Here is a 26968-nt window from a genome sequence, read left to right as displayed (position 1 = left end):
TTTCATCTTCTTGGGAGAATTAAAATCAGAGCCTCGTAAGATATTTAGAAATGATAACATAATAAAGGAACAATGACATCAGACTGTAATTTTTCTGAGAAAACTAAAAATGACTCAAAGTTCGAATTCAGTGGAAGGAAAAACACATTATAGCCAAAGTTAAATGTATTTAACCTCCAGCCTCCCTTCCCTGACTGTAAAGGTTACAAAGCCTCTTTCACACATTACAATCCAACCATTATTCAAAGAAAGTAGAAATTCTTTCCACCATATTACATCAGACATCAAAAAATTTAACCCTATCTCAAATACACTGTTCTGAAAAGAAAGGAACTATGCCCATACTCTACTTCTCTCGGCCCCTCAAGAAGATGAAACTATTTTGTCAAAATCTCTTCTTTCCTTGCCTGAAGCCCAAAGTCTGCAGTTTGGAAGAAGCCAGAATGGAACCCCCAAATTAATCTACTACTAGCTTACTTATTCTTCTCCCTGTCGATTTTTGTTCAGTTTTAGTAACTGATTCTTGTTGGCCGATTCTTTTCACATTCCCAAGAAATTTTCCCACTTTCTTCTCTTCATCTTCCACTCTTCGGCAAGCATCCCCCTTTTTAACTCTTTAATCTTTCTTTAAGAAATAACACTGGCTTAAAAGGGGGGGCTCCACATGTCATTATTTACTAACATCATTCTTTTCCTCTTACCACATCTCTCGGGTTTTCCATTTTTATCATTTCAGCATTCTATCAGACAGTCCAATTGCTCACAATTAATTGTGGATTTTATCATTTCTTTGACGGGAAAAGGGGATAATAATGGACATCTTCTTGCTCTTGGGTATTCCTTAAGGTGAGATCTTTTCCAATAACATTGTCTTTAATTTGAAAGCTGCGGTTTTGTACATTTGCATTTTGAATGTTTTCAAATAGTACATGGAGAAAAATATTTGATATTCCACCAACAGCCACAATGAATAGACCAGTAGCTCTGTCACCTTGCCATCTTATTTTGTCCACTTGTCACCATGTTTGTAGATAAGAAATACCAGAGTGTCCATCAGAGTTCTGCTATGCTCAGAAAACATTGACCTGTGTGAAACAATCTTTGGAGTAACAATAATGCCGCCAATACCCTTCCCTCCAGTATGACAGATGTATCAATCTTTGAGCTCTCTGATCCCGCGAGATCTGCAAGGTTAAGTTGAGTTGAAGTAACAACACCACGGCTATCACCACACTCCACCGTCAAAGTAAACGTTGCGTGGCCTCGACTCTTTGCAAATTGACAGTATTTGATCCCGCATGGCGATGCTCTATGAAAACATAAGTCTGCATAACAGAAATCCTTCATAAAGAAAGCAAAAAGAAATCTCACAAGCATAGAATGCGTGAAAGAGAGCGGCCTTCCCCATGTGCGACCGACCGAAGGGCGCCCGTATTTCCATGGAGAAGAGTCGGTTTTTCCATCTACATAATTAGTTCTGCAGTATGATTGATGCCGTGTGCGGATGACTTACATGCTTTTTCCTTCCTCATACTTGTGCTTTCCAAACCGTTGTTTTCTCTTATTTGACTGGTGTTCAAGCAAATATGAAGGCACGTAGGTTCATTTGGGCAGAGGTCATGATGAGGATTTTTATCCCCATTTTTATTATAATGTGCTGCCTGCCATGAGTTAATATATACATTTGAATACACAACCTCATCATGCCAACTTACATACTCATAACTGAGATCTTTATGAGCACAAGATGTGGGTACTCGGGCCTATGGACATTTATGAGTGAGTAAATTTGTGTTTATATCCTTGGGTACAAACTACTTGCCGATGTCCTCCATAACACTTACCAAGCAACCCGCGAGAAGAAGACTCAAATTTTATAGTATGGAGTGGCTTTTGAGTATTTACACCGTGTCCTCTCTCATCAAGGTTGAACTTTTACCCGTGCCACTTGAACTCAAGGTCTCTCTCTATGCAGGACATAAATTCATTTTTAAACAAAGAATGCGTAGTAAGATCATGATACATTTCATGTCTTTCAGAGGGAGGGCCGGGAAGAATGAACAAATCAGTAATCTTTCGAAAAGATAAAAATAAATTATAACAGAGTGCGATCCCGAATTTGCCTTCTAGTTCTTCCATATTCATACATCTAGGCTTAGGTAGATAAGAATAAATCTTAATAGAGCAATAATGTTCACATCCTTTCTACTACAGAGATAATCCCAAAATAAAGCCCGATTACTTTTGATCTTTCTCTTTTAATGGATGATTCTTCTTTCATTAGATACCTCTATATTCATAATCTGACAATGATATCACCAAACATCCGAACTGAATTCTGAACCTGTAAAGCCTCTTGTGAAGTCATCTGAACCTGAATTAAATTGTCCTTATACTTTTGCACTGGATCATCAATCTTGAAGACATTGAATCTAAAACCTATCTCTGAATCTGCATTTCGAACCCAGAATCTGAACTTCGCTTGTATTGAACCTGCAGGATGGGTCTATTGAACAATTGAACCACTTCGAACTACTTTGAACTGAGGTTCAAAGTGGTTCGAAAATATGAATTACAACTTTTAAAATTGTGACCATATCGAGTACTAACACATTCCTATGAAATACTAACACAAAAAACCTTGGAAGTTGTGTTGGGTTGACTTTTTGCAGGTTTGACATTGACTCTAGAAAGGACTGCTACATATAGTGGATCAAGTATATGCCTTCCAATGCTTTTCTCACTCTAGACCACATTCACCAATGATCTAAATTGGATTCACGCCATTACACCCTTAAGCTAATTTATTGTAAGTGGATTGATATTAATATGAAGTTGAACAAGTCTGCTTTAAAGTTCAGATCATGATATAGGTCTGTTACAGCAAGATGACATCTTGATGCAACCTCCAATTTTCATCAAATCTTCCACAAAGGACCCAAATAACACAAAACCAACCTAGCAATGGTGTATTGCCACAAACTAACATAAAGATGCATGTTCTAGGTTTGTAATGCACTTTTGTACTTTCCCAAAACCTTGCAAACAACTTGCTATATGATTTTGAGCATGTAGTATGATTGTAACAACATTCTTAAATTAATGATTATTAATGTATTATTGCCAAATACTAATCAGAGAACCCCAAATAGCAGGAATTAACTACCAAATATTAATAAGCATAATAGGGAAAACTTGGAAGGACAGATCCAATTGAATATTAAATAGAAAGGATTTAATAAAAGAAAAATGTTCTTTTTCATAACCGTAGATGACCCTTTTCAACAACACAGTTTAAAATGCCCAAAGAAGAATCAAATATCAAAAGAATGCCTATCATGTTGAAGCAAACAAACTGAGATTCCCGTAAAAATGCATGCTATTGCCAAGAAGAAGCACAAAGTTTGAGTAAAAGAAAGAAGTAAAGATAATGCCCAGAATGAATACACATACTCATGTGCATTGAAGAAGATGAGTCAGGAAGGAACGATGAGAAAAAACACCGATTACAAAATTCCATAACATATCTAACACCACAGTCTTACACTCAAAGACAAAACAATATGTTCCACTAGACATCTCAAAACCATGCATATGAAAAAGACAAAGAAAATGATGTCATGAATTTTTGTATTCATGGACTTATTTGTCTATTTTTGGAAGACAACCCGCATCACAAAAAGAGAAATCCATATTGAAAAATGGTTGAGAATGAGTATGTGATGATAGTGGGCGTCCATTGGGAGAATAACGACATAGACACCTAGGTAAAATGCCACGGAAATAACTACAAAAAATAATAAAGAAGCAAAATGAAGACAAAGTGATGCCTTAAGATTACAACGAAATCTAGGATAGTTATGAGTGATACATAACAAACGAGTGTTGACAAGAGTCGTAAATAAACCTGACATAGAGAATGAAAAAGCATAACCAATGTTGGAGCTAAAGAAATGAAGGCTTATACTAGGGGCACGAGAAAAGGTCAAAATATTTCCTGGTAACTCATATGCAGGACACCCATATTTCTACACAGCCTTTTATGATTTCTAAATTTTGAGCATTTCTAGATGATAATAATCATGCGAAAAGATATGATGAGCCAGAGACAAAGATGCGTATTTTAGTGTCCAAACAAGATTTCAGAGATCTCACACAAGATTGTGGCATAAAATCCACAAGCCTTATACAAATACAATATCCTGACAAACTATATAAACAAGAGAAAAATATATATTCTATCATAAGAAACCAATGACCAAACGTAGAGGCTGACCAGATACAAAAGTAGGCATGCATACTTTATAATGGCTTAAGAATTCCAACATGACTAATCCAACAAACTGAACGAGTCTTAAAGGAGTTGCCTCATAGAAACTATGGGATAAAAATAGGCTTTCCTCAAAGAGACGATAGGCAGAGGCAAAATGGCATTGCTCATAACCAAAATCTCACAAAAATCACTTAGATAAAAAAAAGCCTGCACATGTTAAGACACTTGACAAAAAAATAGGTAAAGCATTGAGCTGAAACAATGATGCCAAAGAGAATGATGAAAAGGATACCAAAATAGCATACATGGTAGCATAAAGGGTACAAAGCCTCCAAAATGATAATAGCTTTCATCATGATAGAAAAAAAAATATTCTAACTGCTAATACAGATAATGAAAGCATAATGTGGAAACAAAGCTTGCACACTAGATTGCCACACCAAAAATACACAGAGAAACTAAAAGATGCAAGACTTCCTTATCTAGTATTTTTTTAACCTGGCTCTAATACCATGTTGGATATTTGCCTAGAATATAGATAAACAACAATAAGGAATAATCAAGATTGATACAAGAGACACACAAAAACACCTTGGAAAAACCCTTCTAGAATAAAGGAAAAAAACATAGCCACACAACAAAAGACCTCTTATTGATATTAAATGTACAATGCCTTTCGCTTTATGTGATATATAGAACATAAAGAGATACTCTTAGCATTAACACCGAAGGTCTCTTCAATTAGAACATAAAGAGATACTCTTAGCATTACCACCAAAGGTCTATTCAATTTCCCAAAACATGACTCTTTGTATTTCCATGCCTCAATGCATGTTGTATGACACGACTTAATATTTTATATTACACTTTATCATAAATGTCCTTTTGAGCTGAATGTGATCATAATGGTATTAACGCCTAGAGATAAAGGTCTCTATCACAGCTACAATCTCCAACATATTACCCACAACTCCTTGAAGAACTTTTCATCGAGATCTTCCTTTCTCCCAGTTATGATATTTGTGGTATCCTCAATCATGGAGTCAATACCATCATATACCTCACCCAAGGAAGGCGTATCCATGTCAGTGTATTGGATCATGTTCAATATAGGCTTGGTGAACTTGAAAAGGTACTCAACATGATCCCACCAAGAGTTATCTAGTATTAATGCCTTAATGACATGCCTTGGCACTATTAGATTGCCTCCATATGCTTCAATTAGCATTGATTATCATTTAGAAAATGCTTCTTTAACCTTGACAAGTTGTCTCAAAACAATAGTGTTGGAGGCAGAGTGGGTCTCGACAACTTATTTTAAGATCAAAACAATAATAAAGTAAAATCAAGATTAAAATTTAAATTTAAAAACATAAAAGTTTACTAAACTTAAGTTACTATATTTCTAAAACATGTTATAATTTTAAATATTTGGGCTTACCTTCAAGAGCTCCGATTTCGAGAATTGTCTAAATATGGCTTGCATCAAATGATGGTTCGTGACAAACATTTGGATCTCCTTTGTCTTCATACATTTTTTAATCCACTAAATCTTAGTGCCAATTTTTTGCGGCATTAAGTTGAGTGAGTGCACAACACAAGGTGTCAAAAAAATGTGTTTGAAGCACTCCTCAACGAATAAGCCAACAACCCTACAATTCTTGGCATTGTTGGTTACTACCTGATCAACATTCTGAGGGCCTATTTGCTCAATGGCTTAGATGAGAATGTTTGCAATGAAAAGAACGATCTTCACCTCTCCTTCATAATCCAAAACTTTCAAAAATATTGCACCTCTTGTGGACACTATGATAGCATTCACCAAAGGACGATTGCTTACGTCTTTCCATCCATCAGATACTACTATGACACCTGTTTTGATCCATGAATCCTCGATGGGCTGCATGGAAACCTCTAGATTGGACACCTCACTATCGAATAAAGTGGTGCATACCTTCTCATAATCAGGACCCATAAACCCCTTTGGAGCCTTATTAATTGCTCTCACCATTTTTTGCCAATACGGTGAGTGAACAACATTAAAGGACAATCCATTTGCATAGAATGGCTTGCTTGGCAATGTTTGTAGCTTTATTTTGAAATGATGTTTCCAAGGGCCCCATTTGTCTCTTACTTGCAACTGGTTCTTGAAGATAATGCAAGAATGGACGACACTGTGTAGGTGATTCATTGGGAGTGGTAGTTGAAGACATAGATGATGTTTTTCCTTTTTTCCTAGAATTTTGCAATGGATGAGAATATACCCTACCATCATCTTTGTTTGCTGGTTTTTGTTTTGGAATGTATCTATTCACAATGTGGTTTGGAAGGAGGGTCTTAGGTAGGACTCCACCAACTCTTGGCTTCCTTGTAAAACATTTAATGCCTTTGTGAGAAATAAAGCACACATGTGCTTTCACTCTACTCTAAGAGCTACTACTTTCCTCTTTGCAATGGCTGCAAATCCACACATAACCTCCCCCCCACGTAGCATTGGTTGAACCATTTTCAGATATTTCCATAATGCGGAGCATCTATTTGTTTTGAAGCAAAGGTTTTCGGCGATAGAAGCACTTGTAGCCATTCCTTGAAAGTTAAATCTAGAAACAACAAACAAGGCAACAACAAAAAAAAAAAAAAAACTGAGGAAATTATTCAATTTTGTAAAAAATGCAAAAATAATTTTCTTAGCCACAAATAGCAGATGAATATGCATCTTCAATAATTTCATTTTGTAAAAAAATGTAAAAAAAATTTACAAGCAAACAAAATATCAAATAAACAAGGTAGAAATCCTACTCGCACCCACTCACGAGCTCTGCAAAACACCAAAAGACCTCACAGTTGTTAAAATAACATGTTTTGGGAGTGCTTGTGAATTGATTGTGGCCTGTGTTTTTGGAGTTGTTGTGTATTGCTTGTGGCCTGCATTTTTGGAGTGGCATGTGTCTATGTTTTTGCTTTGATGCTCGAGTTTTTTTGTCGATGTTGTATATTTGATGCCCATGTTTTTCCTTGGATGCCCACATTTTTCTTGTTTTGAATAGTTTTTGTGTTGAAAATGTCATGTATTGCAAATGCCAAAGAGAATAGAATGGAAAGTATTGTGACTTTAGGTTTCTTGAAAGACAAAAAAACCTTTAATAAAATACAAAAACGACATCATTGTCATGTGAAATCCCCCCAAATTTGTCCAAAGTTGGCCAAAACCGATTCCAACTCGCCTGAGCAGTTAAAGAGTTGGTCAAATTTGGTAGACATTCAACTAGGGTCACACATAGCGATTTGGTAGCAAATGAGTTAGAGAACAGCAAATTTGGATTGAATTCGAACCGTATACAAATGGTGACTGAATCAACTTTTGAATTCTAGGCTTGACTAATGAATATGGTAACTTATCATAATACCTGAAGAGGACACTTTACTATTTTAATCTCAGAAGGGAGGCATGTTATGTTTCCAAGGAGGGGCTTGAATAAATCCAAACAGTGACTTTGTCCCAAGATAGAGTAGGGTTCAGTGTTGCAAAAGCCTTGAGGAAAACTCCCAAGATAGGATATGGGCTTGGACCTATAAACTTTGGGGGAGCCCATTGTATTTGGTATCTAGGCAACTTGGATAACACCTACTCCTTTTGTGATTAAGCCAAATAGTAATAAGGCTGGATATGAGTGTTAACGAATATACAGTTTGATTAAATAAATATATAGTTCTTTTAACTTCAAATGTCTTACATCCCTTAGCTTGGGACATAAATATAGTTTTTTTTGTTTTTTTTGTAATAATGAGACTAAACCCAATTAGGGGCATTACATCAAATGCACAAAATATTTCTTATAATAATTGATCTAGATAAATTGGATGAACTACGACTTCATCAATCCATATGATCAAATGCTGAATTCAAATGTTATGAAATTGATTCATAGAAAACATGATACTAGTAGTTATAATGGAAATAACTACAATGAAGAGGAACATGCCTAGTTTGTTATGTGATTGAGGAGACTTGGTTCCACCCAATTGAATGTTACTTAAACCAATTTTAGCTTAGTTACCGAACTGTGTCGAAACAGTAAGGAAGCTTTAACTCGTGAATTCTCAATTGCCAAGAAAAAGAATTATTGGCCAACATGGTTGAATCATGGAAGGAAAACAACTTTGCTAGCAAGGATGGTGCCAAAGAGTTACCTTAGCCACCCCCAAAGATGGAATAACTCTTGCTAGCAATATAAGCATATGGTAATATATAATAAATATTCTTCTCCAATATTATATATATTTAGTCATATTAAGCCTATACATATATGTACGAGTCTAGCATGTGTTTGCTCGTGTAACTTAGTGTCAACAAATATGTCCATGTATTTAGACGTCTAACTCATGTGTCATTGTAGACACATACCTATAGCGGTTATTATTTTACGACTGTATGTATGTATGTTTGTAGTCCTTTTCATTTGTTTATAGGACCTTATGATGTTAGGCATACAATGCACACGTCATACACATGTTTATTATACTTACATATACTCTTATATATTTGCATAATCAAAATTATCATATATATTTATATTAAGGTTTTTATTAGAGCTGGGGTGAGATCTCAAAGAACATTCATTAAACAAGAAGCATGAATTCTTTTAACTAGCACAAGGATAATGAAACGACAACCAACCCACCACAACCAAGGAGACCAAGTCTAACAGCCCTAAGTCAATAACTTGATGACAAGCATACTTAGCTATGGGTTCCTTCTTAGATGACATTTCTGACCTTCTCCATCTGTCTGCACCTTCTCTCTTTTATGGTACTGTGCCTTCCTTTGCAAGGGTGATCTTATCCTGCATCTGCTGCCAAAAGAAGGAATTAACCATGCTCAAATTTGTTTCTTAATAACATTTTTTAGCAAATAAAATCATCTAGACTAACATCAAGTCATCAGTATATGACATTATTCATCCTTGAATATTAGTTTCTATAAAAACATCATTAGTCAATTATTCTGATAGTCAAGCAAAATAAATTCATTGAACAATGATCCTCATAATCAAATAAATGAACTTCATTAATCAATAACTCTCAAAATGAAATAACTTCATACTTCCCATGAACCAGTTATTACAGTTATATGAAAGGTTCTCAAGAAAGGGGTTTAAGAGCTTGATAGTTTTTTGGAGTTAGGTTTTTCAAGAACATGACATGTCAGAGAGAACTGCGTAAAATGATTTTATTTTCTTATTTCACTCATTCTCCTTTACAAATTGTATTTAGCTTATATATCCTTAAAGTCTCTCTGTAACCATAATGATAATGGAAGCATAATGGAGTTTTTTGAAACTACAAGAAGCATTCATGCAAATGTGTTAGTGCAAACAATTATATTTGTATTTATGATGGATTGTTTCCTTGGCTATTCAGGTTATTTACAGCTGCAGACAGTGATGATATTTGTGCTGCTGCACAATTCATCAGTAGGTTAAGGCCATGGACTACCTTGATGGGTGTAGGCTGGGGATATGGAGCAAATATGTTAGCCAAATATCTTGGGGAAACTTCTGAGATGACTCCTCTAACAGCAGCTGTATGTATCGGGAATCCATTTGACCTAGATGAAGCAACAGGATCATCCTTTCATCATTCAGTTCTTGATAAGGAACTCACAGAGGGACTGAAAGATATCCTCCGTTCTAATAAGGTTAGAATTTATTGTAGACTTATCATGTCCATTATGTAAAGGATTCAATTTTATTTCCAGACTAAAAATGTTTCTATTAGGAAAAGTCGAGGTAGCCTTCCTCATATTCATATTTTATATCAAAGGAAAGTTTGGAATGGTCACTACACTTGTCGTATATTTCAGTTGTTAAAATCATCTTTTTTCTTGTTTTGAACAGGAGATCTGTTTTCTATTATTTGAGAGACTAATATGCTCTTTGATCATAGGCTTTATTCCAAGGGAGAAGAAAAGGATTTAATGTAGCGAGTGCATTGATGGCAACTTCTGTAAGGGAGTTCGAAATGGCAATATCAAGAGTTTCTCATGGTTTTGACACAATAGAGGAATTCTATAGCAAAGCAAGTTCTAGAGAAATTATAACAAGTGTGAAGATCCCAACACTATTCATACAGGCAAGTCTAAATTGAAATAATTTTCCTCTGATTGTAAAGGACTTAGAAGATGATGATAATTTTATATTTAATTATGATGAATCAAGTGATGAGCAGATTGACCAAGTGATCTATGATGATCTAGAACCATTTTGATATAACAAATAGGGCATAGCTCATTTTTCTGAGGACTTCTTTGTAAATTTTTAACATAATTACCTCTTGAAAAATTAATTTTACTATTATGACCTGGGCTCCTGTTAATTTCTGAAATTTCGTTAATGTTGACAGATTAATATACAAATTAAAAAGCCATATCTGAATGTATATTTGTTTGGACATACCTTTATGTTATTTTTTAGAAATTAAAAATAGTAAAAATTGCATGTTCTAATGTTCAACTTTACTTGTGATTTCCCCCAATTTCAGTGTAAGCTGACGCATAATGGTTACAAAGAAGAACCTTGACTTAGGTGGCAGTAGATTGATTAAGCAAAATGCGCTAAATGTTAAAGCAATTGTTTCAGATAGGATTTATGATTCCTGGGAAAATTATGGAGGACAGTATGGAAAAGGATGGATACGAATTGAAGAGGTCAACTTCTTTTAAGCAATATAAATATGGACAAACTGTAGTAGTATAAAATATTGGTGAAGCTGTTTGAAGATGAAGTGTTCAAAAAAATGGAATAAAAATCTGGCATGCATTCAAAACCGAATGTTGCACTGCAACCTTCCAGGAACTTGTTTTGTCTATCTGTGTAATAATCAGTTCAATGCTGTATACGGAAAGCGATAAGAAGATTATTGATGAATAAAATCCAGCAGTGTGAAGGGCTGGAAATCTTAGTGAGAATTAACTAGTTTGTCTTCTTTTGCCATAGAAACCTGAGGAATCTCCAAGTACAAAAAACACCTTTGCAGCATAGAAGGAACATTAATTCCAATTTGTTAACACTTTAAGCAAGGAGAACTTAGAACTTTGATAGCTTTGCTTAAAGATACAACTACCAACAAAAGCTACATGGTACCCAGGTAGAAAATAGTGGGAAGCATTTCATTTGACAAAGCAAGTTTTCAGGGATAAAAATCCTCTCAAATTAGGAGCATATCGTTCAAAATGGATGAGCCAATCGTAAGAGATGCAAAGGCTTTCAAATAGAGACACCTAAATACTTAAAACACCCCAATTGTGCAACAATGAATTAAAATATGAAAATCTTAAGAATGGTTAAAGATTGTGAGAATGGAGAAATATTCAAACATGATGGATTCAGCACATTTTTAACCCATTATTGATTAGAAGTGAGAAATCCTTTTGGGAGGGGTGGGCCCAGCTGACTTTATTTTTTCATTTTTTTTTGCTTTCTGAGACTATCTGGAAGTGACCTGGAGATAGCAAAACTCTTTCTAATGACAATTAAAATTTAGGATGTGGCAGAAAGTGACACCTGACCCATATGGTTCACTTTGTTTTTTCCATGCTGTGACTAAGGGAAATTGTAATATTTCAGCCTCTTGAATCATATCAATTAATCGGAAATCCATTGGGTCAGTAGTTAATTTTCTAGGGAGTTGACTTATAGTTTATTTTAATTTGAATTTCAAATGCAATAAAGACTTCTAGACAAGCTGCATGAGTATTCTTGTAAACAGAACATATGAACAAAAGATGAGACCTATAATAGACCAGTTCCTAATTTCTCTTTCCAGACAACCTATAGCATTGATAACTATCATTGTGGGAAAATTCTAAGGTAATCTCAAAATGGAACACTAAATACTTTCCATGAGTCCCCCACTCTTTCCTTTCTTTACGTCGAACTTTTGGACTTGACCTGACCAACATGCCTGTTGCTTGACTCCCAATACCCTAACCTATGATATAAGTCACGTGGTCTTTCCAACCCTTGGACCCTGATATTTCCACCTTTGCTTATGTTCTCTTTCCAACTCCATGGCACATGTCAATATTGTTAGTAATAGTCTCTTTTTGTGCCATCCAAAACAAAGTACCCAACATACTACCTATGATAGAGGCATGTAATAATGTGACCGCAATACCATTAATTAAAAAGAAAAAAGAATGCCTAGTTATGGAGTTGTAGAGCCATCATAGATAGGAAAGTGGGAGGGTTTTCAAGGGCAATAAGAGTCTTGAAGGTGTGGCACTACCTTCAGCATTCTTGTATTTGGGAAATTTACTCCTGGCTTTAGAATGTGTAATATTCCTAATCAGATATTTACTAACTTTCTCCTTAAACAATATGACCAAAACTAAAATACGGCAAATGTACTTTAGAACAAGGGAGTTCAGCAGAAACCCCAATAGAAATTCGACTTAACTTCTTCTTGGATATAGCATTCAATTCAAATTTAGGCCAAAGGGATACAGTGCTATAATAAAATCAGAAAGTTCTCCACAAGTATATAACCTATTATTTTGCAATAACATTCAAAATATCGACATGCAACCATGAATAACAAACTGGTATGATAAAACCAGCAAACTCTTATAATTCCTTAAACAATGTTATTACCTTATACAACAGCAATATAACAACCAACAACTAAAATGTTATTGTATTATACAACAGCAATACAATAGCCAATACACAAAAACCAATCCTAAATATAGATTCAACAGTTGGATTAGAATGATAGGATAAGAACCTATAAGCAAGAATGAAGCACCTGAAGTGATGTTTCCTGAGACAATGGGTTTGCGTCCATTGTCTGCTAGCACGAGGGGCTTGTCCTCCAACTAGCTAAAAGCTGAAGCTTTCTGAGATTCTCAAGAGAGAAATCCGAACTGAATAATAAAATCAAGCATACCAAAAGAATGAGTCTCATCTCCTTTTATCTTCACAGCGGTGACTCTTCAACTTCTCCTTGATAAATCGTCTTATTCCTCCTTGTTCTTTTGTGACCACATGAGATATTAATTTGACCTTTAATAATAAATCTCCAAGTAACATAGTCAAATTTAATATTGAAAATTCGTTCCTTCTTAAAAATTCTAATGTCCCCAAAGAAGGGACATTACAAATCTCCCCTCCTTGAGATTGCTTGCCCTCAAGCAATATGTACCAAGATCCCATATACATCTATAGTTAATTCAGTAGCCCAACTGTTGACAACCCTGGTCAAACTGTGAAGCATGGTACCACTCTACAAAATACTTGTCAACCAAATTCCTGGATCCCATATTAATCTTCGAAGAAATGTTGTGCCTGTAAACTGATCAACACTGATCATCACCATAATTAGTCTCAAACTGAATAGGACCACAATAAAATCCTCATCCAACCAAAGATACAACCTACCAACACCTGGATCCCAAACTCTATTATGCTGCCTTGCTGCTATGATGATATAGAAATATATCCAAGGTCCATGTATCATCCAGTAGAATGTGAAGACCTGACTTAGATGGATGATGTAAGAAATGAACTGCTCAAAAATTGAAAACACCATCCCATGGACATCAGAATTCATATTGTCGGCATAACCTTGGAGAATTCCCCAGCACATGGGAGCTAAGAATATGAAGAATGCTGAGAATCTACCCACAAATCTCACATAAATACTCCACCGACAACTGTTCGGAGGCTGATGAAGAAAATTCACCCAACTTCTGAATGGGGTGAAATCAGAAAATGTGTTGGGGCTGACCCAAAGATAAGCCACAGAAGTTGATTCATCATTCCCATGATGAGAACCGGATTCACTGCTAGAATTTGAGCCAGGATCCCAAAGTCTGAAATCAAACTCTTCCTCTTGATGGTGAACAAGAGATACTTCTTCATTTAACATGAACAAAGGATTGTTGGATGTCCAATCAACACCAACTTCAAACAAAGGATTGTCAATAAGCTGAAAGTGTTTTGAAGTTTTGCTACTTAACCGTTTGAGGCAGCTATCCAAGTCATACGCTTGTTGAATGCTCTCCAGTTCGTTAGTGACGTCTTGGAAGAACTCTTGCCACACTTTATCATCCTGCTCTTGAGAGGGATTCGTGATCCTAATCTGATTTTCTGCCTCTTAAAGAGAAAATCGAGCATCATCTAATGCCTCATGAGTATCTTTAAGCTCCCTTTTGAGCTCCATAATCTCATTTCTTTCTTTATCTAGCTGACCAACATGAATTTCAGCAACCTTAAGAATATTATCCTTGTCGGAAAGCAAATGCAAATAATATGATTTCATAGTCTCAAGAGCTGTCATGATCACTTGCAAGTCAGCATCAAGCCAATCTCCTTCCACTCCCTTTTGAACCTTTCTATATAGATCTTCCACTAATTTATGAGTGTTGTCGTAACGTATCAGAGAAGTCACAATACTATTTTCATTAACCTTCAACTGACTCCTTAAGGTGAGCATTTCATGATTGTTATTTCGAAGCGGGTCATCGTTTTGTAGGGTCTTCCCGATATGTTCTTCTAATTTAATGTCATGGGTATCAGAGTTAAAAGATTCATCATGCAAAGATTCCAACCAGCAATAATCTCGAGTGTCACTGTTCTCATCCGCCTGTTTGTTAACACTCACCTCCATTTCACCAACATAAAAACTTGTGCCTTGTGTAATATCTTCTATGTGAGAAGGCTGCCCATCTCTGGTAGTTGTCTGCTCTTCTATTTCAAGAACATCCAAATGATAATTCTGGTCTATCGGAATTTCTTCGTACACCCTTGTGTGTTGTTCGTTTGCAAAAAGGTCCTAGGCCAACTCTAGATACTTTTGTTTTGCCATATCAGTCATATTTAGTTGCTCAAGGTAAAAATCTATATAATCATTGAATGATAAATCATTCTGAATTCGCTTAGGGAGTCTTTGATAATCCTTGTAAATGTTGAGTATTTCAGTTTTAATAATGGAAACTGAATTCCGGACTAATGACTCTTGTGGCTTCATGGTCACTTTCTTGATCCTTTCTTGATTTTGTCAAAGCCCTATAATTTTCCAAATTATCCAGATGGGTGTCCTTTCAAAAGGTAGATAATCGACGTGCAAAAAACTATAACAACGCTGCTGTAGCATATGTATATAAAAAAAAAAGAATGGAATTCGCTACTACCCTGCAACTCCTCGCTCTTTAGTTGATGTGACCCTGATGTAAACACCCGTTCTTGGATTGCTCATTTTTTGTATCATCTTCATACACTAGAGATGCAATTATTACTAAGATCATTCCTTGAAGTCAAACACTTGAAGATTGCTTCTTTAATTTCTTATATGGAACTAATTGGATGCTGCTATTTGAGAGGTGTGACCAAACCCTCAACTATATGTGCTCACTGTCTGTTTGCAATCAAAGCACATCCCATTCAGACCGGTGAAGTTTAATCTGATGAGCGAGGCCCAAATGAGTTTTGAGCGACATCAATATGATTCTTTGTATTCAAGATGTGATTCTAGCTTAAATGTGATGACCACTATGCTCCAGCCTGAATTACTATATATACCACCCATATAATGTTGGATTCTCCAACATTTTACTATTTTTCATGAAAGGAGTTTCTTAAACTTTCCCAAGGTTCATCTGTAGTAGTTTCTCTGCTTGATTGAGGTAAAATAGTTATGAAAAGAAAAGCAAGAATAAGCACAGTGCCTAGAACAGCTGATATCTTCCCCTGTATTGTACTAGACCTTCTTTGCTTGCATCTTGCAGTTCCTTTATTCCTTCCTTCTCAAATGTACCTGGTTCCACCGATTGGAGGCCTGAAGTAATACAGACAAGGTTTTGATATCCTACTTCTTCTAGCTTCTTTGTTGCAATACCTGATCTTAGGCCTTCCTGACAAACCAATAATAGTTTAGAATTTGTTGGAAACTGCTATGATAATCAAATCTATATTTTTGATCCTATAGATATCCTCTGTTCCTTATTTGAGATTCTCAAGTTGCTGCCTTGCGTCATCTATGTTCCTCTACTCTTGGTGTATTTGTAGATTCGTTAGATGCATAATTTGATATCTTTTATAGGCTTCAGTGTATTTCCTTATACCTGATTGTTCATAGCATTTCCAATTTCACATGTTTGAGACATTGTGCTCTACTAGCATCGTCTCTCCTCCATCATCATATTTTGATCTCATCCTTCTTAATTAGACTCTTTACAAAATATTTTATGGCATCTTCACTGTTGGCATCAACTCATCATTGCTACCAAGTTTGTATAGCGACTTGTGGATTAACAGTGAAGTTTATGATGTCGTCGGTTTCATATCTTCATCGTTTCATATTCTCATCGATACCATTTTGTATGCACTGCCTGTAGGACTTCCTCTCGTGCGCTTACAAGGCCTTTGTGCAGGTGTTGTTACCTTCAAGAAATTGATTATTGAGTGTTACTAATGCTAAGCCGTTACTCTTCAAAATTTGAGGTGTTCCTTCCACGTCATCAAACCAAAAATATCAATGCGAATTCTTGCATTAACTTTTCTCAGAATGCTCGGTCCACTTGAGACGGCTGTTGCTTATTGAAGTATTCCTCATAGAAAATATATGTGCTCTCAACACGTGCTTGAGAGATGTATTGATACTAAAATTTCTTCATCGGCTAAGTACTGCTCTTCTTACACCTAGTACTTGTTCCTCCATTCACATGTCTTAGCCGGTTAGTAGAACGAGATTCTTTAAGCTACCTGCTTCCTAACTCCAAAGTTTGTATTTCGCATTGTTTAACACGTAACAACCATGTATTCTATGGTTCTAGAATTCCCGCCTCTTCTAACGCGTCTGACTTTAAGACACCGCTGTCTTTACCTCTTCCAAGCATTTTTTAAATGGATTTATGAAACTTCGAATAGCTCGTTCACCTTTTGTTTTCAACGGCACGGGCGTTACTTTGGCCTGTAAGGCCAACTTCGGGAGGAGTCATTCAAATGCAAAAGTGGTAGAGTCAGTTCCAATCCCTCTAAAGCTCTCGATCATGCACAACGCTTAGTTGGTGCTGAAAAAATGAATTGTATTTGCCTAAACAACTTTGGTTTTGAAAATGTAAAGGCGACGGTCTTTAATGTGATCAGATTATAATAATCAACAATGGCATCAACTGAATATCATATGTTTGAGCCTCTTTCCAATGTCGACTCCTTCGTCTCTCCTATAGTTTGCCTATGCTAAGAGTGGTCAAGACCGGACGTGGAGATAATACCTGACACCCTACCAAAATTCAGCCAATCTGCCATCTGCAAAAGCCTATAGTGCCCAGAATCCACCGTACTGCAATACCTTTACGTTCTCCAAACTCTACTCCGATTTAGACATGATTACTGCTTCAAATGTGTGAATGCCAATCCCGACCCGTGACTGGTGCTAGCCATAAAACACTACTTAATATCGACTAGCCTGGATGTTGGGTTATCTCTGTATCGTCCGCTTGTGATTAAAATCCCTCTACTACTACCTTCTTTCTTCACTATGCATACACTAGTCGGTTTATGACTGTTGCCCTTGCCCCATATGCAAAATATGTACCCAGATTTGGCTTAATCTCCTCTACAGAACTCCAAAAATATCTGCTATCTGTATGCAATCTTCTGTAAGGATGAACAAATAATGTTTGCTGCTGGGCAGTAATGATGATGGCTTATATCACCGAGTATCCCTAATGTACTTTGTAATGTAAGGTTTTTGGTTATATGTTGTGTTTTACTTAGTCCATGACAGCCTCAAATATGTCTCACGCAACCTCTATTTAAAGCAATCTCAGCTACCGGATATAGCTAACGTAGGATGTACAATTCACCAAAAAAGGACTGATTCAAAATGCCTAGATTGAACACGAATCCTCAATTCCCAGAAAATATGAACTTCAGAAATTTCTTTATTTTCCAATAGAGTACCTAGGACTTGCAACTACTTATCACTCCTATGTGAAATTTATTGATTCTTAGAACCACATAGCTTCAATACTCTCGGAGTTGAAATTATCAAGACTACAATGTAAACCCCTATAGGCTGGCAGGATACATAGCTCTGATACCACTGTAATATTCCTAATCGGATATTTACTAACTTTCTCCTTGAATAATATGATCAGAACTAAAATATGACAAATGTACTTTAGAACAAGGGAGTTCAGCAGAAACCCCAATAGAAATTCGACTAACTTCTTCTTGGATATAGCATTCAATTCAGATTTAGGCCAAACGGATATGGTGCTATAATAAAACCAGCAAGTTCTCCACAAGTATATAACCCGTTATTTCGCAATAACATTCAAAATATCGACATGCAACCATGAATAACAAACTGGTATGATAAAACCAGCAAACTCTTATAATTCCTTAAACAATGTTATTACCTTATACAACAGCAATATAACAACCAGCAACTAAAACGTTATTGTATTATACAAGAACAATACAATAACCAATACACAAAAACCAATCCTAAATACAAATTCAACAGTTGGATTGGAATGATAGGATAAGAACCTGTAAGCACCTGAAGTAATGTTTTCCCAGACAATGGGTTTGCATCCACTGTCTGCTAGCATGAGGGGCTCGTCCTCCAACTAGCTGAAAGTTGAAGCTTTCTAAGACTCTCAAGAGAGAAATCTGAACTGAATAATAAAATCAAGCATACCAAAAGAATGAGTCTCATCTCCTTTTATCTTCACAACAATGACTCTTCAACTTCTCCGTGATAAATCGTCTTTTATTCCTCCTCGTCCTCTTGTGACCACATGAGATAATAATTTGACCTTTGATAATAAATCTCTAGGTAACATAGTTAAATTTAATATTGAAAATTCATTCCTTCTTAAAAATTCTAATATCCCCAAAGAAGGGACATTACAGTGTGGCAAGACATTTCCATTTCTCAAGCAAACTTTCAAATTGCTTCTTAGTTTCTAGGTAATAATGTTTGTTAGAATTGGTGAGATAATTGTTGGCATGCTATTTAGTGACAGTTTTAAAACCTAGAATGGAATTTGAAGAGTGTGATTGCTATAGAATGATTAGAGGTAGAGTCCTTGACAAAATGAAGAGAGATTTAATCCACCATCAAAAACTGGAAATTAGAGGCGAAAAGTCCTTTACAAGTACCACACAGAGAAAAGTAAGAATAAACATCTGGAGGGAAACTCTTAAAAGAAATAGGGGGAGACCTGACAAAGCACAAAGGCAAGGGAAACCACAAAAACTATAAGATTGGCTGACCTAGCCATGTAGAGTCTTCCTCTTACTCCATGATCTCACTAGAATAGAGCTATTGTCACCAAAACCTCTTTTCATCTTTGAGCCATCAGCAACATAGATAAGATAAGATAAGATAGTAATATTAATGTCCAACAAAAAACCAGGAAGGTTTATGGGACTGAGCATACAAACAAAAGAGTTGGCAACAAGAAAAACACCAAAACAATGTAAGAAAAGAAACAAAACAAGACAGAAGACCAAGAAACACAAGGTAAGAACTATGAATTTTTCCTTGGTACAAAGTAATCAGACACAGAAGGATATAACCATGGACAATTCAAAGTCCTAGATCTTTGTTGAGACTCGTTTTAGGAGTGTCATTGCCTGAAAAGACTGGTACAATGCCTGACCAATCTAGGAGTAGTGCTGGAAGGCCTTTTAACACCCCGTGATGGAGACAAGGGGGAGTAAAAGGCGGCAATGAGCTGGTTAGAGGTGTGGTTCTGAGATGTAGCTAATTGAAAAGTATGCTCACGAAGTTGGGTGGCCTCCCGAAGATAAAGTGCAAGACACCACTGATCAACATAGCTTAAGAACTTTGAAAGAGAAACAATCCCTAAAAAGACAATAAAATCTCCCTCTGATCTCATAGTAGATAGGGCAACAAAATACGAAATGGGTTTCGGACTCAACCTCCGCCAAAGTAACCAATCTAGAGCTAGACATCATTTAAAAAGATTAAAGCAATGAGTGCAGCAGGACGGACAGCAGGATGTGTGAGTAGGTTAAAGCCATAACATGAAGACAATAGGATTGCAATAAGTAAGTTTGAAAATCAAGGAAACCCCAATAGGATTTATCTCAACCATTAAGGGGAGCTTGACAAAGCACTGAGGTCAAGGAAACCACAGATAATTATCCTTGTTAAACTAGAAGAATGTCTGACCTAGTCATTTAGAGTCTTCCTCTTACTCTATGATCTCACTAGAATCGAACCATTGTCCCCAAAACCTCTTTTGGTCTTTGAGCCATCAGCAACATAGAGCTAGACATCATTTAAAAAGATGATAGCAATGAGTGCAGCAGGACGGACAGCAGGATGTGTAAGTATTGTTAAATCCATAACACAAAGACAATAGGATTGCAATAAGGAAAGTTGATAAGAAATGATTACAATTGGTGGGCAAGGAGGGGCATAGGTAAGTTTGAAAATCAAGGAAACCCCAATAGGATTGATCTCAACCATCAGGGGGAGCCTGACAAAGCACTGAGGTGAGGGAAACCACAGAGAAGTATCCTTGTTAAACCATAAGAATGGCTGACCTAGTCATTTAGAGTCTTCCTCTTACTCCATGTTCTCACTAGAGTAGAGCCATTGTCCCTTAAACCTCTTTTGGTCTTTGAGCCATCAACAACATAGAGCTAGACATCATTTAAAAAGATGAAAGCAATGAGGGCAGCAGGAGGGACAGCAGGATGTGTGAATAGGTTAAAGCCATAACATGGAGACAATAGGATTGCAACAAGGAAAGTTGACAAGAAATTATCACAATTGGTGAGGAAGGAGGGGCATAAGTATGTTTGAATATCAAGGATACCCCAGTAGGAGTGATCTCAACCATATGTAAAACCTAACAGTTTTATTGATTAGTAATACTTAAAGGCCCAATTTAAGCCTTTATCAATGTATATGGTAGCTTTCATTGGTGGGCATTTTCCTTGCAACTTGTTGACTTCGCTAATGATTCTCATATATTTTTGTTAGATATAAGGTTTGTTCAATTCATGAGTAAAAACTGAAAATAAAATAACAAGCATCTTGGATTAAAGTAAGGGTATTAATCTTTTAATCGATTGGATTACTTTGCTTTTTCCTTTCTATGAGTTTTATCCACAATTTTCATATATGTTGTTTTACACAAAACTTGGATTGGTAATTTTCTTTATCATTAACGAGAACTCTCCTTAATTCATGTGCAATGATAAAATGACACCTAAAGATACAATTGGTGTGGACTTTGGACTATATGAAGGTTTCCTTGTCTGCTGAAGTTTGTATTCCATTATCTGGACTATAAGTTCTGATTGAACCATCAACTGGTCCCACTTTATATTTTTGGACATCTTATGGCACATGTTACTGTTACATTCATGCATGAGTTTTTCTTATTGAAGCTATTACATTGATTTATATGAGCCTACATACAAAATTATTGTGTGGCTTCATTGAGCTTCAATTTCTGACAGCCTTAAATATTATATGCAGAATGATCACGCTGTTGCACCAATCTTTTCTGTTCCCCGGAAGTCCATAGAAGACAATCCGTTTACAAGCCTTCTGCTTTGTTCTTTAATTTCATCTGGGTATACCACTGCAAATGGACTGAATCCAACTATTCAGTGGTGTGACAATCTTGTGATTGAGGTGATTAATCAACTTCTTTGTAGGCAATTTTATCCAAATTTTATGTGCCATTTTTAATATAGAACTCTGGAAGTACTTTTGAAATTCTAAGAAACAAGTATAACTTGGAGTTATCCATTTTCATTGAAATTTGACAGTTTTTTCTCGAGATCCAAGATGATCATTTTGTTTATGAGTTAGTAATTAAACTGAGTCTAGATGTGTGGAACATGATGAAATGATGTCAATTCTAGATTTAATATTTCAAGTAATATTGTTGTAAAAACTGCAACCGGTTATAACATTGGCAAGCACCAATTTCCTTTACAATTCATTTGTTTGACATTTCGTCAAAGGCTTTGCAAGCGAACCCATAGGTGATTATGTCTATTACCAGAGCTTATAATTGAAACTCTGCTCTTGTGTTTTCAGAAAAATAACTGCACTCAAAGGGGGAACTAGAAATGAAATTCCGAGCCACTGAACTAACAAATTATTATTAATGCAATTGGTGATGTACACAAGTACTAGTAATAGAACCTGTAACTCCAGTTCAGATGGTTGACTTGCAGCAGAGACATACACTTGAATGCCAAACTAATAGCATTCCAGGGCTGAAGACCTGAGCGTTAGACAATTGAAGGTATGTTCGCTAATCCTAATGTCCCAGTATGTGTGCAAAATACAAGAAATGGCAGGGGTATTCAGGTGCCAGTGATTATAAAATTGTAGCGCCAAATAGCAACCTTGCTAGCCACCCAATAACTGCCAGCTATCACAACCAACAGTAGATTTAAAGCCCAATCTGCACACTGTTATTCACAGCCTGGTAAAGCCTCCATCTACTCCCATACTGTCAAGAACATCTGCCTGCTGAGGTGCAGTGAAGTCTGAAAATAGCAGCGCCCAGAAGGAATAGAATTGCCACCTGAAAGTACAGGGAATTCTACCAAAGACGGAAGATCGGCATCTGTTCTTAATGGGAGAATTGTCCAAATAGGGATAGGGGCGGCTTTAACTGGAAAGTCTCTCATGCTATGTCAAGACAGCTAATGCTAAACCACAGTGACAATAATTCCCAGTGTACAGATGTAAAATGCTAATAATTTCCAGCACTCATTGTCTTCCTGACCACAGTAGAAACAGTAATGGAAGATATTAAATATATTTCCAAAAATGGAAATACCAATTCCACTATACCTTTGCAATGCAATTGAAAATAGCACAATTGAATCCTCTTCTCAGCCACAGTAAATACAGTTTGAGAAGACCCCAAGAATCTGTCTAAATCCATTATACTTCAGTGATGGAGTTACTTATCACAAACTTAGAACCCCTCAAAAGAAGCAACAAAGCAAAATAGACAATTTGATTCTTTTCTCACCAAATGGGTCACATTTATAATGTACTTTGGCACTTAGCTTCTTCACATTTTCCATTTAAGAAGCTTCATCTTCACAACTCCATTTTATAACATTAAATACTGTAAAAGTGCCTTTATAATAATGAATCTTCATAAATTAAATAATAAATATGAACCCCTCATTTAAATAGTTCCATCCAATGCAAATGATGATCTAATGCCAGTGCCACCAATTGCATTGCCAAATATGGCAGCTGTCAAAAATAGACTTGCTAAAAATAGGAAGTCCACAACTGAGACCGTCAAATCCCACTTTCAGCTCACAAGGGTCGCAATGATGAACTGACCAAGCCAACTGTAGAGTCAGCTAAAAATAGGGACATTGTAGTCCTCCCTCCCTAAGATTGCTTGTCCCCACACACTACCAAAGCATAAATGAACATCATCATCCACTTGGATCCCAAGGGTAAAGATGTGTAATGTCCCTATCGTGCACAATCGATTCCTATAGCACCATCACCCAAATAACTAATATCAATGACAAAATCATTTGAAAACTAATTGTAGGTACTAATGGAGAAAACAAGTCATCGGAATTCAATCCAACTAAAACCCCAACTCTGTCAACACTTGAGTTCCCATCTAATTGACACTCACACCCAACTGCGCTGGGGAGATGGTAACAACCATAGATACCTGAAACACTACCACCCACTCCAATCTATGTAAGTTGTCCTGGGTGTTTGGATACTGCAAGTGGTCTAACTTGGAGCTGCTGATCCCATTTGCAAAAGATGGTGCTGACCCATCCCATAATGAATGGTATGAAACTGGAGCCAAGCCACACTGATGTGAAACCAAATCCTCTAACAGTGGGTTGAAAGTGAAATGACGAGTACTCCTCACTATGCAGTGTCATTAAAAAGCTCCAATCTCTATTGATGGCTCATCAATACCAAATTGGGAATCAGGTGATACCAAATTGGGAATCAGATGATGACTCCAATCTCTAACTTTGAACTACTAGTCGAGCAAGATCCAAGGCAGCCCTCTTAGAAAACTTGACCACAAAATTCCTATGGGGAAGCATCATAGTCAAGGTCTCTAGACTCTTTCCAACCAATCTCTGAATACCGTGAGAGCCTTGGATAAGATTATTCTCAAACACTTGGTATGGTCTCTCTCACATCCACACTCTCCAATACATACTTCATGAAAGATTCAACATGCTCCCCTGCAATCCATAGTTGATCCCTCTAAAATCGTGGCACTGCCAACTGTCAAATGCTATCAGTTGCATGAGATGAAATACTATATTTTCTTCCGACAGAAGAAAACACATATCCATGAGAGCTCGCCCCCAAACTAGATGGTTAGTTGCTCAAGTCTTGTGAAGGAGCAGGAGTATTATTAGAAAGACACATGACCTTCTAAAAGATCGACTACTATCACATCGGGATTGTCCATAAATTGCTCTGCACCATCTATCAATGTGCCAACCATAGTTGGAAAACTCGCCAAATGCAAAAACTCACCAAGCCCCCCAAAAGTTTAATCGGGAAAAACTCGGCGATTTAAAAAAAAAAAACTCGGGAACCTAAAAAACCGCTGAAATTTAATTAAAAATGCATTTATTTTGCAAAATTTAATGAGAATATGCATCTAATAAGTTAATTAAAGACAATACAAAACAAAGAAACGAAGTTTAGATATATATAAATCTATAATGTGTACAAAATTGCATTCTCATGCAGAATGCTCATGGTAGGAAGCAAAATAGTAAATTACTAAATAGTTTCAATCTGTCAAACTAGAAGTAAATACTAAAAGTCTAAATACATCAATACAATTTGACAATGGCAATCACATCTTCCTCTTTCCACTTGCACTAGCAGGAAAGCGAGGGGGTCTAGTCTTAGAAGAAGTGCCCCGCACTAGGATAGGGCGTGAGCTGCGTGACTATGAACTCTGTGGCTGTGCTCCCTCGCTCGACGTCCCTACTGACTGGCTCGGCGTCCTAGAAGAGGATGCATCTCCTCCTAATGGTAATGCCTGATCCTCGCCTAAATCATCATCATCCTCGTCCTCATCCTCAATGTCATCCATAGTGAACTGAAAATCAGCATTAGCCTCCCCCTCCATGGCCTACCTCTCCAAATTAGCGATCTCATCTAGTGTAAACAATGGACTTGGCTCCTCTACTGTCCAATTAGAATAAGGATCTATCTCATCTAGATCAAGCAGACCAGGTAGTTTTAAGAGCTGTGCCTTTTTTATGCGCAACTTAAGATTATAGTGCACATAAACAAGGTCATTAAGCCGTTTTTGAGTCAATCTGTTTCTATTCTTTGTATGGATGGACTCAAATAAGCTCCAATTGCGCTCACAATGGGATGAGCTACAAGGTTGGGATAGGACTCTGAGAGCAAATTTCCTTAAATTGGGGGTATTGCCACCCCAACTTGCCCACCAAGCATTTGCAAAACAAAATTAAAAAAGTTATAAAGCAATAAAAAAAAATCAGAAGCACAACTTATCAATTAGCAAAAATTTTAAAGTTTGACGCTTTACCTGGTGCTTGAGTAGATCTTGCTCTCTTTGCTAGCATAGAAGAGAACAAAGGACCCCTTGATTCCACATAGATTTGTTGTTCGATCACAATAAGGTCTCTCTCCTCTTCACTTGATATCATTCTCTCAATGCATTTAGAGAGACCTTCCATGACCTCTCCATTAGGATCTGAGTAGGAATCATCAGCCCTAAAACAAATAGAAAATGATATCAAGTCTTACTACACAACCTTAAAAAGTAAAGTAAAATAAAGACTTATTAAAATCCCAACTTCAAGGACAATCAATTATCATAGTACCTGAATTTGCGATTGAGGAAGTAGCCTGCTGCATGAATAGGTTGGTGGAGCATATTGTTCCACCTCCTATCAATTATTTCCCAAATGGAGTCAAATTTGAGACTATCCTCGTGATAGTAACTTCTAACAGCCTCTTTCGCCCTATCCATGGCCTCATAAAGACCTCCCATTGGGGATTGCTGCCCATCACATGTGCGCAAGACTAGAACCAGGGGCAGAGACATCTACATTTGAAATTTGAAAAATACAAATTAGTTAATAACATAGTAAGTTATGAATTGATAATGAAACTTGAATACACTAAAAATATAATGAAGTTACCTCCACAATCTCCTTAGCCTTTGCAAAAAAGCTATCATCAAACACTATTCGTGCCACAGCCTCTCCTTCGGGCTTCTTTGCGTAAGGTGAAGCAACCCAATCAGCACACACAAACATTTGCTTCAAAGCCAATATGTGGTCAAGAATACTTTGCAACGTCAAGAAGACCGTTGCAAACCTTGTCATAGCAGGTCTCATCAAATCTTTGCCTTTAGTGGCTTTTCTCATCAAACTGAGAACCCATGGGTGATTATAGATATATTTCGTGACTCGCCTAGCATCTTCCACAATTGGACTCACCCAATCAAGTTTTCCTATGTCCTCCAAAAGAAGGTCAAGGACGTGTGCTGCACAAAGTGACCAAAAAAGTGTGGGATGCCTCTCTTGGAGGATTCTACCTAAAAGATTAGCAAAAAATCAATAATCAATAACAAACTTTCCATATTTAGTATTTACAAATTACATCAAATCT

The 26968-nt window shown here is 36.6% G+C and overlaps 1 protein-coding gene across 1 annotated transcript in view; it reads left to right on the top strand.

The window, feature by feature from the left end:
• LOC149572458 (alpha/beta-Hydrolases superfamily protein) overlaps positions 1-26968 on the top strand; it is a 135774-nt gene that overhangs the window by 53214 nt on the left and 55592 nt on the right. Inside the window, exons 3-5 of the mRNA XM_089813610.1 lie at positions 9695-9971; positions 10220-10405; positions 21806-21964. Coding sequence (XP_089669736.1) covers positions 9695-9971; positions 10220-10405; positions 21806-21964 — 622 coding nt within the window. The remainder of the gene's footprint in view (positions 1-9694; positions 9972-10219; positions 10406-21805; positions 21965-26968) is intronic.

This window comes from Cupressus sempervirens, chromosome 2 (assembly GCF_028749045.1).
Source record: "Cupressus sempervirens isolate cs-2001-9-10 chromosome 2, ASM2874904v1, whole genome shotgun sequence".
NCBI lineage: Eukaryota > Viridiplantae > Streptophyta > Pinopsida > Cupressales > Cupressaceae > Cupressus > Cupressus sempervirens.
The sequence above is the reverse complement of the archived record's forward strand: the minus strand, read 5'-3'. Positions and strand labels throughout refer to the sequence as shown.